This window comes from Bactrocera tryoni, unplaced genomic scaffold (assembly GCF_016617805.1).
Source record: "Bactrocera tryoni isolate S06 unplaced genomic scaffold, CSIRO_BtryS06_freeze2 scaffold_101, whole genome shotgun sequence".
In the NCBI taxonomy this organism is placed as follows: Eukaryota; Metazoa; Arthropoda; class Insecta; order Diptera; family Tephritidae; genus Bactrocera; species Bactrocera tryoni.
Genome location: NW_024395815.1, coordinates 4940 through 14829, shown reverse-complemented (window position 1 = coordinate 14829; position 9890 = coordinate 4940). Strand labels below are relative to the sequence as shown.

General features: G+C 37.3%; 1 protein-coding gene across 1 annotated transcript; it reads left to right on the top strand.

Annotated features, from left to right (window-relative positions):
* Positions 1-1452: 1452 nt before the first annotated feature.
* LOC120779403 (glucose dehydrogenase [FAD, quinone]-like) lies at positions 1453-8705 on the top strand. Its single transcript, XM_040111601.1, has 4 exons — positions 1453-1650; positions 6768-6901; positions 6975-7653; positions 7721-8705. Exons 1-4 carry the CDS (start codon positions 1497-1499, stop codon positions 8614-8616), a joined length of 1863 nt encoding a protein of 620 aa, XP_039967535.1. The 5' UTR covers positions 1453-1496; the 3' UTR covers positions 8617-8705.
* The last annotated feature ends 1185 nt before the right edge of the window (positions 8706-9890 follow it).

The window sequence follows — 9890 nt, the reverse complement described above, 5'->3', positions numbered from 1 at the left end:
AAAAATTCAAAACAAAAGTTAGCATGCACTACATGGATGCGCTGACGTTGCTTAGCGATAGAGGGGTGTGACTATTTATAACAAGTAAGGAAGGGCTAAGTTCGGGTGCAACGGAACATTTTATACTCTTGCAACTTGCAAGAATTGAAGCCATGGAAATACCTTAAGATGTAAAACGTCAAATAGAGGATAGGAACCTAAGAAATTGTATATATACATATACTTTTACTCTGTATAACTCATGCACTGTCCGACAAATTCGGTATAAGATTTCTTACAAAAAAGAAGAAAATCGTTGAATTGGTAGAAAGAGACCGTCATAGTAGCAGCCGTAGCATCCGTCAAGAGCTGGGCATGAGTCATCAAAAATTCATTTCAATTTCAATAAAAAAAAAATCCAATAAAAATACCGCAAGACTTTTTTGACAACCCATTATTTAGCATAAAGTCACCTGGAAGTTCGAAAATTTTTATACTAGGTATATGGAGGCTCAGGGGCATATTGGCCCGATTCGACCAATTTTTGACATACAGACATAGCATTGTCAGAGAAGGATTATCCCTGAATTTGTATTCTATATTTCACACATTGACCGATATTTTCGGTCAAAAGTCAACTATAGATACTGGGGTCCACGTATTCGGTATCTAGAGTCTGGAACAGTTTTGGTTGGATTTGGGCAAATTTTTGGTCAAAAGATGCCATACTTTAAGGGTATTATTACTGCCAAATTTTATTCCGTTGTATTACTTCTTGATTTGTGTACTGTAAAGTGAATAAATCAAATGGAATTTTAAATTGTGTTAGATGGGAAGTAGGCGCGGTTGTAGTCCGATTTTGGCTTTTTCACAATGTAACTTAGGAATGTTCTAAGAATGATACGTACTAAATTTAGTCGAAATCGGTTGGTCGGGTCCCGAGAGATGGGAAAAAGTGGGCGGTGCCACTCAAATTTGGTTTTTGTAGCTTAAGTAGTATAGGAGATATATACATTAAACTTGTTAGAGGGCGTGGCCACGCCCACCTTTTAAAAATTGTTTACCCACAGGTGCCCCTTGCTGCTGTGATGCCCTATGCCAAATTAAAATTTTATATCTTAATTTAGTTCTTAGTTATGGCACTTTATATGTTTTAATGCCGATTTGTGGGCGTGGCAGTGGTCCGATTATGCCCATCTACGAACTCGAAAGACAGACAGTCAACCGGATTTCAACTTTTCTCGTCATACTGATCATTTATATATATATTTATAACCCTATATCTATCTCGCTTAGTTTTAGGTGATAGATACAACCGTTAGGTGAACAAAACTATAATACTCTGTAGCAACTTTTTGCAAGAGTATAAAAATGCAAACTTTTCATTTAACTATTTCATCGTTATGTACTTCGCGCGGCATCTTAAACGCCCAATGCAATAAATACTGCGACTTAAGTCCGACACATTCTAACAGTTAGTCGCAAAACAGCCGGCGTAGTGGTCACACGGTTTAGCAATGGAGTTCCTGAGCACAGAATGTGCTGCGCGGTCGGCAGGACCTGCGAATACCCTAATGACTTTGCTGTTACAGACTTTGATAGCGAAATTTTGTGGATTAAGTGATCACAATCGATGGCCAGAGGATTATGGCGCGCGCATTGAGAGAGAAGGTGAGTAGCTGTTTTAAAAACTGAATATTCCGGTCAGGTAAAAATTGAAAAAGTGCACAAATAGCTTAAAGGAGTTGAAGAGTGGTAGAGTACTTGTGAGAACAAAAAAATTCGCAAACTTGTGCGACGAAAATAAGAAACGGTTGTTAGTGTAACACATGAACTCATAATTACTGAAAAATTTCAGTTCTTGGCGAATTATTTGATGATTAACATTGAAATGTATATTAGCAAATATCCTTGAGGTTTTAGGGAAGAAATTTACAACGCTTCGTGCAAATACTTGTGATAAAGTAAATGTTATAAGAACATAAACATGAAAAAAATTGGTTTAGATACTAAGAAATTATGAAGTCATGGTAATAAGCTTTCATTTTGAGAAGAAGATAGAGATCACTTAGAGGCCTTAAGTAGAAAGCATACCATTAATAAAAGAGCAGAAATTTGTACGAAATTATTTGATTTCGAAAAAAGAAAAGCTGGTCTAAATGGAGAGCCTAAAAAAAGGCCTTTTTCCACTAAACAACAAATAAGTAGAAACCTCTCAAAGAGTAAAGAAGTTAAGGGATTCAGAGCTTATATTAGAGATATATTATAAATAGTTTCGACGAAAGAGAAAAACAAAACAATTCTGGCTGCGGATAGTTCGGCTAAAGTTGTGCTTCAAATTTGGAATTAAATAGTTTGGAGTAGAAAAGCCTATAAAGAAACACCAACAAAAAATGAGCATTAAAAAATTCTATGTAGTTACATAAGTATTTCCGAAAAAAGTAAACGAATTAATTCGCACAAAAACAACTTCTCCGAAAGCCTTTAGGAATACTCGTGCATACTGTACAGATTTAGTCTTCAATAAGAGATGTTGTAAAGTCAAAGTTTATCAGTTTTTCTTATCCTGAACAGGGTAACATGAAGCTTGTATGATCCACAAGTAAACGTCGGAGATCCTGTAAAATCGAGCTGAGGCAATTTGGCTACATATATTGTTTGTCTGAACGATCGAAATCAAGTGCTTTATTTCTAAAACGCATTATACTTCCTTCTTTCTTGTTCTAGTAAATATAACTATTTTTTTTATAAAAACTTTGTTTATGAATGTGTTTGCATTATGGCACGTAGTTTGCTAATATATTGCAAAAAATGCGTCATTACGGCTTGTTTTTCCTAATACTTTCCATTGTAAATATTCTCCTATGAGGAAATGCAATATACCTATTTGCATATTAATTTATTTATATATAATGCATAGTTATACATACATACATAAGTATGTGCTCAACTCTGTGTGATAATATTGACAGCTTGTAATCAATGCCAACAAATAAGCCCAGCTATAAATCGCATACAGTGTGCAAGATAAGTCAGAGTGCGAAAGGCTTCACGCAAAACATTGTCAGATTAAAAAGGATGTAGAAAATGTTATAAGTACATATGTGCGAATATTCAGGATACATATATTGAAAGTAGTTTTCATTCATTTAGAGAAGGGTAGGGCTTCTTTTTTGCAATTTCTGAGAAAAATTTCCTTATAAATATTTACATTTTTTAGAGATTTCAACGAACATAAATCTGGTTATTTTAAAAAATTTGTCAATATTAAGTCAAAAGAAAGGGAATAAACAAATAAACTTATCTAAAACAAATATAGAAGGGATAAGTTCGGGTGCAACCGAACATTTTATACTCTTGCAATTTGCAAGAATCAAAATTTCAGTTATACATATATGTATATACACGCAGTGACTGACATTTTCAATCAAAAGTCAACTATAGGTACAGGGGTCTAAATATTCGGAGCCTAGGGACTTAAACAGTTTTTTATTAGATTTAAACTATTTTTAGTCATAAGGTGACACACACTAAAGACATTATTGGTGCAAAGTTGTTACCCGCTATAATAATTGCTTCTTGATTTATGTGCTGGAAACTGAACGAATCTAGTGGAATTTAAAATTGTGCTATATGGGAAGTAGGAGTGGTTGTTATCCGAAAATAAAGTGTTGAACACATTGAAAAGATCTAAAAACTGTGCCCAAAAAATAAGGTGGACATTGTATATATTTTGAAAATTCTTATTTATTCTTCCAAATCAATTTCATCCTTCAAAGTAGTCACCTCCCGAAGCAATGCACTTATGCAACGGATTTTCCAATCTTCGAAACACTGGTTGTAGTCACTTTCTGGGATGGCCTTCAGTTCCGTCTTCGCTGCGGCTTGAATCTCCTCTATTTATTTTGAAAATTCTTTATTTATTCTTCCAAATCAATTTCATCCCCTTCAAAATAATCCCCTCCCGATGCAATGCAAAAAGTCGCGATGAACAGCCAAAAGTCGCACGGCGCCAGATCAGGTGAATACGGTGGTTGCGGAACGATCTGGGTTGAGTTTTTGGCGAAATGATCACGAATTATGAGGGCAGTATGGGATGGTGCATTATCGTGGTGTAAAAACCAAGAATTGTCTTTCCACAATTCCGGCCTTTTTAGGCGGATAGCGTTACGCAAACGACGCATAACGTTCAAATAATATTTTTTGTTGACTGTTTGACCGGTTAGAAGGAATTCATAATGCACAAACCACCATAATCGAGGAAAACAGTCAACATGACCTGGATTTTTGAGCGACTTTGGCGCGATTTTTTTGGTCTCGGCTCTTTTTTGGCACGATATTCGCTCGATTGATCGGTTGTTTCGGGGTCGTAAGCATAGATCCAAGTCTCATCGCCAGTTATAATGCGTTTCATGACACCCTGGTAGTCGGAAAGCATCGTTTTACACACTTCAACGCGACGCCTTTTTTCCAAAAAATTCAATGTTTTCGGTACCAGTCGAGATTTCCACGCGCTTGAGGCCCAAAACATCCTTCAAATGGTATTGGCTGAGCTCGATATGCCAACTTCATCAGCAAGGTTTCTAATTGTTAATCGCCTATTTTTCAACACCAAATCTTTGATTTGTTGAAGGTGAGCTTCGTCGGTTGAGGTTGATGGTCGCCCTGGACGCTCTTCGTCTTCGACACGTTCACGGCCGGCTTGGAACTCACTATACCACTTGTAAACATTTTTTTTAGACATAGCCTTATCACCAAAGGCTTTCTGCACCATCCTCAACGTATCCGCAGCAGAAAATTGACTCCGTAAACAAAATTTAATGCAAATTCTTTGCTCAATAAACTTCGACATCGCAAAAAACGAAAACTCACCTTTAGCAGCTCACAAAACGACACGTGTCTCAAACACTAATGAATGTTTTGACATGAAATTTGACATAAATGTGACTGACAGTACTACCAACCTAAAAAAAAATAATTCTCCAAATCCTTCGACGCGCGCAGTTTAAATTCAAATGTAACCTTATTCTTTGAGCACATTCACAGTTATGTCTATCTCTTGTAGATTTCCAACAATACAATTTTTTTGTCTGTTACCGTTTACGACAAATTAAGGCATATTTTAGAATCAATTTTAACCAATACAGCATTAATCCTTATCCAATTAAATACCTACATTGTTGATTTAATATAGATGAACATGGTCCTTTACAGCATATGATTTAAATTAATATTTTTGAAGATATTACAGATTTAAAAATTGCGGGACGTAACGTTTGCGGCGCCCGGGGCGGCGGGAGCATGCCTATGAAAAGCGTGTCGGAGGCCGCGGTTCTCCCTTTAGCACTTTGACTTTAACAGCGATCGGACGCGTTTATTATCGGAGCTCTTCAACGAGCAATGTTTAAACGGAACCGATCAAGTACTATATGCGTACAATTTCAAACTGATTCCTCCTCAAAAATAATACAATTGCTAAATATTTGGAATAGTAGAAAATAACTGCAACCAAATACGCAGCGCAATGTATTATAACTGGCTCAGTGCATATTATACCACATGCATTCCAAAAGACTGATGTCTTAACCTTACCAGCCAACTTTTTCGTCTTCCCACGCTTGAAGACCGGTTCATCATATGCAGTCCACTATAATGTCTGTCGATTGGACTCCAGTGTGAAATGATGGAGCCGTGTTTCTATTGTCCCACACCGATGCGGTTTTATTCGGTTTTATTACGATTAAAGAGCACTCAAACACTTCTCAGAATCAGTTATTCGTTGTTTTTGTTGGATTATGAACTTGCGAGGCACCCACTTTGCAAATTATTATAATAGCAAATGTATCTGCAAAGATTAAACGTCTTGTGTGCTTTTTTCCATCATTCATTACCGACAGGACAGTTTACAACTTGGAAATTAGTCAGATATATGGACCCATCTCCATATATGGATCCAACTCCCTCTGAAAAACAATCCACTATATGAATATATAACACAATTATGGTGCATTTGAATTTTTTTAGAATTTCTGCCCACTCTCAAGTTACTCTGTTATGTGTACAATCTAAGATTTGTGGCTATGATACTCAGATGAAGAGAGAAATTTTATCAGACTATGATGAATTTCCGCAATATTGATAATACGAATTTTTGAAGTTTTAGACTACCGATAGTCTAAAGACGTCTGGGTGTGTAAAGACATCTAGGAGTCTTTAGACTATCATACATCTATGTAAAGACATCTAGGAGACTTTAGACTATCATACCTTACTAACTTTCTTCCTCAAATTCTTTTAAGATTTAGTGCTGAACGACAAGTTGGGTATTCCGAACCCCGTGAAGGAAATATTTGTATTTGTGTTGATTTGGACTCTCCAACAAAATAATAAGTATTTATAAATATGTGGACTACTTTGTTCGAACGGTTGCTACATATTTTTATATGCAATGTTCTGTACACCTAGTATAGATAAGAAAGTAGCAGTAATCTTACTTTTTATACTAACTAAAATCTTAATTAGCTGAGATAAAGACCGACAATAGTTACACAAGTAAACAACAAAATAAGCTGATGGCTTAACCGCTAGTGCTATATATATAAATTGTAATTGTAATTAAATTACCTTTTTCAATTTAAAAAAAAAAAAAAATAATTTATTATTGAAAATGCTATAACAAAAACAAATGATAACCTCTGCGCTGAACTTGAAAGTCATTTAAGGCATAAACTCATTAAAATAGCTGTGAACTTTCGACTACTTATTACAGTATACGCCCTTTCATGCAGGTCTTGATGATTATGACTTCATTGTGGTGGGTTCAGGCTCCGCAGGCGCGGTTGTTGCCGGCAGACTTAGTGAAAACCCTAACTGGAAGGTGCTTTTGCTAGAGGCGGGTGGCGATCCTCCCATTGAAACGGAGGTAATTTACAATATTAATATTAAAATGGTCTCAACCTCGGCTTGCATAGATACTTATTTGTGTTTGATTACAGTTTGTTGGCTGGCATATTACCACGCAGTTCACGAACTGGGATTGGCAGTATCATGCGGAACCGAATGGCAAGTCCTGCATGGCGATGGAGGGCGGCAAATGTCATTGGCCGCGTGGAAAGATGCTTGGCGGCACTAACGGCATGAATGCGATGATTTATGCGCGCGGCACGCGCGCTGATTTCGACGACTGGCGCAATCGTGGCAATCCAACTTGGGGCTATGATGATGTCTTGCCATATTTCCGCAAAGCGGAAGATCTACGCTCAACCAGCGCTGACTTCAAAGAGGGTGATTTCGGTAAAGGTGGACCCATGGGCTTGAACCGTTATGTGTCGGACAACGAGTTCCGTAGTACGATACGTGAGGGTATGGCGGAAATGGGTTACGGCAGTTCGCCGGCTTTTACCGAGGGTTCTTGGGTAGGTCAGATTGATATTTTGGGCACACAAGATGGCGGACGTCGCATAACGACGGCACATTCACATTTACCGAAAGATCGTAAAAATCTACATGTCGTGCGGTATGCGCATGTTAAACGCGTCAACTTTGATGAAAATTTGCGTGCAACCGGCGTAACTTTTGTCCTAAACGGAACGACAGAGCATGTTGCAAGGGCTAAGAAGGAAGTAGTGCTGTCTGCTGGCTCGATCGGCACACCACAAATACTAATGCTTTCAGGTGAATCGTAAAATATAATAACGGCGGCAAGTTGGATGTATAAAAACTTCATTTGTATTTCTTACAGGTGTTGGACCCAAGGAGCACTTGAAGCAATTAGGTATACCGGTACTTTTGGATTTGCCGGTAGGTCAAAATCTTAAGGATCACGCCAGTTTGCCGGTGGTTTTCCAAATTGACAAGTCCGTTGCACGCAAACCAACTGATGAAGAGCTCGTCGACGCCATGTACAATTTATTGATGGGGCGTTACAGCAAGCTGCTGCATCATGAAGCCACAGCGCTGACCGGTTTCATTAACACTACTTCATTGCATGGTCCCAACCCCGATATTCAAACCACAAACTTCTTCAGTTTAATGCAAAGTCCGGAACTTAAAGGTTATGTAGCTGCGACAGGATTCAATGAGCGCGTAGCGAAGTCTATACTTGCAGCTAATGAATTCACCAACACCTACATCACATATTTGTTGCACTTGAAACCTTACTCAGTGGGTCATCTGGAACTGCGCAGTGCCGACTATTTGGACAAACCGAAAATCTATCCAAATTATATGTCCGATGAGCGCGACGTCCATACATATATACGCGCATTGAACATCTACTCCAAACTACCAGAGACCGAAGCTTTCAAGAAGCGCGAAACTGCGCTACATAAAATCGATTTGGATGCTTGCAACAAGTTCGTCTACCAATCGGATGAATATTGGCGTTGCTATATTAATCACATGACCACAACAGTCTATCATCCAGTGGGCACGGCAAAAATGGGTGCTGAGGGAGATGCCACAGCGGTGGTGGACTGGCGCCTCCGTGTGCATGGTGCTAAGGGTTTGCGCGTGGTCGACGCCAGTATTATGCCAGACATCGTGGCCGCTAATACGAATGCGGCCATAATTATGATTGGCGAGAAGGCTGCCGACATGATCAAAGAAGACTGGACGGAAAAACACACTGAGTTGTAATGAGTTCTAATGGTGCGATTTAGTATATTTCTTATCTGTTAAGATTATTTTTTTTATGTTTGTTTGTATGCCGTAAACATTTTTGTTAAATAAAGTAATTATGAAAAAAAAAATGTTTCAGTGTCGGATTTCTCTACTTAAGAGAACGCATTTCAAGATACCTGCATCATTAAGATTGATGACATGCTGACATGACATAATACTTAATTGCAGTTTAAAGTCAGTTGATGTTGGTCCGATAATGAATTTTTTCACAAACCAGTTTCAAAAATCCCTTTTTCAGAGATATACTTTTATTTGAACCGGTAATGACGTTTTATAGAACACTGGAATTTCTGCCACATATCGACACACTTATTGTCTTTATGAAATACTATATTTATGTTTCTATGAACTGATAATATGAAACAAGGGTGGCGTAAACTGTTAGCACATTCTAAAGACCTCAAATCGCTAATAAAATATAATAATGAAAGAAGAATAAAAGAAGAAACGAAAATCTCAAAACGTTCTTGTTATTGCGGTTTTCAGTACGCAAGACACCGAAATGCTTATATTATTTCAGGGATTGAGTGTTCCCAGAACTGTCGACATACGAATTTTATTTTAGTTAAGGACAACGTCGATCTTGGAGGTAGAACTTTAAGCTCTTATAATAAAAATATTTAAAACGGAAATGTTTGATGATTGAAGTATGTTGCTTTTAATTCCAAAAGGGATACGAAGATATCAAAGTTCAAAACATTATCAGTGACCAAAATACTTTACTGCCTACACAAAATAGTAAAAGAAAATAAATGTCTAATAAGTGTCATAGACTTATATGTATGATTATTAGAGTGATTCAAAAAAATTTTTTTTTTCGTTTCGTACTCGGAAAAATAGGTTTCTAGACACCTCTAAGAAAGCCTCTCCAAACATGAGTTTTTAATTGTAACGGGTAGGTCCTCCTACATACTGTTTACTATTTTTTCTTATTATCGGATAGAAAAATTTATATCTTGCTTCCAACTACTTGAAAAAATATCTTGTTCCTTAGATTTTGTAGTAAATTGAATGCTCTACAAAAAAGGTCTACGGAGGCTGCTAAATATATTTCTGGCCTAGGCAACACTAACTGTTGCCAGGTGCAATCTGACATTTCCATTGGAGAGCTTGACACATTTTAGCATAACATCACGCAGAACATTTTGTCATTTAATAGTGAATTGTTTTATTTACAGGGAATTAAAAAATTCATCTCGGCCAAAAAATGGAATTAACTCGTGAACATT

Excerpts from the sequence above, each read along its gene's own strand:
- LOC120779403 (XM_040111601.1), top strand. The coding sequence starts at position 1,497 with ATGGAGTTCCTGAGCACAGAATGTGCTGCGCGGTCGGCAGGACCTGCG. Across the intron at positions 1,651-6,767 it reads CGCGCGCATTGAGAGAGAAG|GTCTTGATGATTATGACTTC; the intron begins GTGAGTAGCTGT and ends CCTTTCATGCAG. Across the intron at positions 7,654-7,720 it reads ACAAATACTAATGCTTTCAG|GTGTTGGACCCAAGGAGCAC; the intron begins GTGAATCGTAAA and ends TATTTCTTACAG.